General features: G+C 48.7%; 1 protein-coding gene across 1 annotated transcript; it reads left to right on the top strand.

The window, feature by feature from the left end:
• Positions 1-54: 54 nt before the first annotated feature.
• Positions 55-2,165, top strand: LOC116465824 (mucin-3A-like; the record flags this gene model as incomplete). Its single annotated transcript, XM_032148768.1, has 1 exon — positions 55-2,165. A coding segment is annotated over one exon (2,111 nt), but the record flags the coding sequence as incomplete, so codon positions are not given.
• Positions 2,166-2,172: the final 7 nt, after the last annotated feature.

Here is a 2,172-nt window from a genome sequence, read left to right as displayed (position 1 = left end):
CACCAACAACGATCACTCACCATTCTGTGGGCTCTACTGAATCCTTGCCTACAGCAACAGACCGCACATCAACATTCACTGTTTCCAGTTCCTCAGCAATGTCTACAAGTGACATCCCATCTTCCCCCAGCATCCAGAATATAGAAACCTCATCCCTTGTCAGCATGACCTCTGCCACCATTCCCAGTATGAGACCAACTTTTGCAAGTACACACAGCAGTCCTACAAGTTCCCTCCTGACGACCTTCCCAGAAACATATTCATTTTCCCCTTCCATGTCTGCCAGCAGTGATGGGACCACTCACACAGAGAGTATCTCCTCACCTCCAGCCAGCACCAGTACACTCCACACAACAGCTGAATACACCCCGGCACCCACTATCACCACCTCATTCACAACTTCCACAACTATGGAACCACCTTTATCCGCTGTAGCAACCAGAAGCACAGGTCAGACCACCTTCACCAGCCCTATAGCCACATTCTCTGGGACCACCACACTGACTCCTACCACTGACATTTCTACAGAATCTCTGACAACAGCCATGACTTCTCCTCCCAACACTTTATCAGTCACTTCCACAAATACAGTGACTTCTATGACAACTACGACCTCTCCTCACACAACCACCCATTCTTTTACCTCACTGACCAGTATTACTCTGTCTTCTACACCTGTCCCAAGCACAGAAGCAATCACCAGTGGCATCACAAACACAATCCCTGCATCTACCTTGGTGACCACACTCCCCACTCCAAATGCCTTGTCTACGACTACATTTGTGACCAGTTATCCTAATTCTCCGACTGGTCCTGGTACAAACTCCACGGCTGAAATCACCTATCCCATGACTATGACAGAGACATCATCCAGTGCCACCTCTCTTCCACTCATCTCTCCTTCGGTCTCGACTGCAGAAACAGCCAAAACTCCTACCACAATCTTGGTAACCACCACCACCAAGATCACCTCACATAGTACCACCAGCTTCACTTCTTCAACCATTTACTCCACAGCCAGCACATACACAACTGCCATCACCTCAGTTCCCACAACCTTGGATACCATGGTGACTTCTACATCCATGATCCCATCTACTCTGAGTACAGGTATCCCTACCTCACAACCAACAACCATCACTCCCTCAACTTTGGGCATCACTGGTTCATTACCTATGATGACGAACCTCACCTCAGTGTACACAGTCTCCAGTATGTCTGCAAGACTAACAACTGTCATTCCCTCATCTCCCACTGTCCAGAATACAGAAACCTTATCCTTTGTCAGCATGACCTCTGCCACCACTCCCAGTGAGAGACCAACTTTCGCAAGTACTGAGAACACTCCAACATGGTCCCTCCTGACAAGCTTTCCAATGACACATTCATTCTCTTCTATTTCTGCCAGCAGTGCCGGGACCACTCACACAGAGAGTATCTCCTCACCTCCAGCCACTACCAGTACACTCCACACAACAGCTGAATCCACACTGTCACCCACTATCACCACCTCACTGACCACATCCACAACTATGGAACCACCTTCAACATCTGTAGCAACTACAGGCGCAGGGCAGACCACCTTCCCCAGCTTTACAGCCACATTCCCTGAGACCGCCACAGTGACTCCTACAATTGACATTTCCACAGAATCTCTCACAACAGCCATGACTTCTACTCCCCCCATCACTTCTTCAGTCACTCCCGCCAATACAGTGAATTCTATGACAACTACGAATTCCTGGCCCACAGTCGTTAATACGTTATTATCACTCACCAGTAGCATTTTATCTTCCACACCTGTCCCGAGCATAGAAGTGATCACCAGTCAAACCGCAAACACCACACCTCCATCTACCTTGGTGACGACACTCCCAACTACCATTGCCATGTCTACACCTACATCTGAAACAACCTATTCTACTACTGCCACTAGCACTGTCACAGACTCCACCACCAAAACCACCTACTCCACAAGTATATCTGGTACATTGCCCACTGAGATTTCTCTCCCAGCCACTACTTCCTCTCTCACAACCAAAGGAACATCCACGACTTCTACCAGAAACTTGGTAACAACCACCAATGAGACCACCTCTCACAGTACTCCCAGCTTCACTTCAAACATCCACTCCACCGTCAGCACATCCACAACTGCCATCTCCTCAGTTC

This window comes from Hylobates moloch, unplaced genomic scaffold (genome assembly GCF_009828535.3).
Source record: "Hylobates moloch isolate HMO894 unplaced genomic scaffold, HMol_V3 SCAFFOLD_10874, whole genome shotgun sequence".
Lineage (NCBI taxonomy): Eukaryota > Metazoa > Chordata > Mammalia > Primates > Hylobatidae > Hylobates > Hylobates moloch.
Note: the sequence above shows the minus strand (reverse complement) of the source record. Positions and strands in the feature narration are given on the sequence as shown.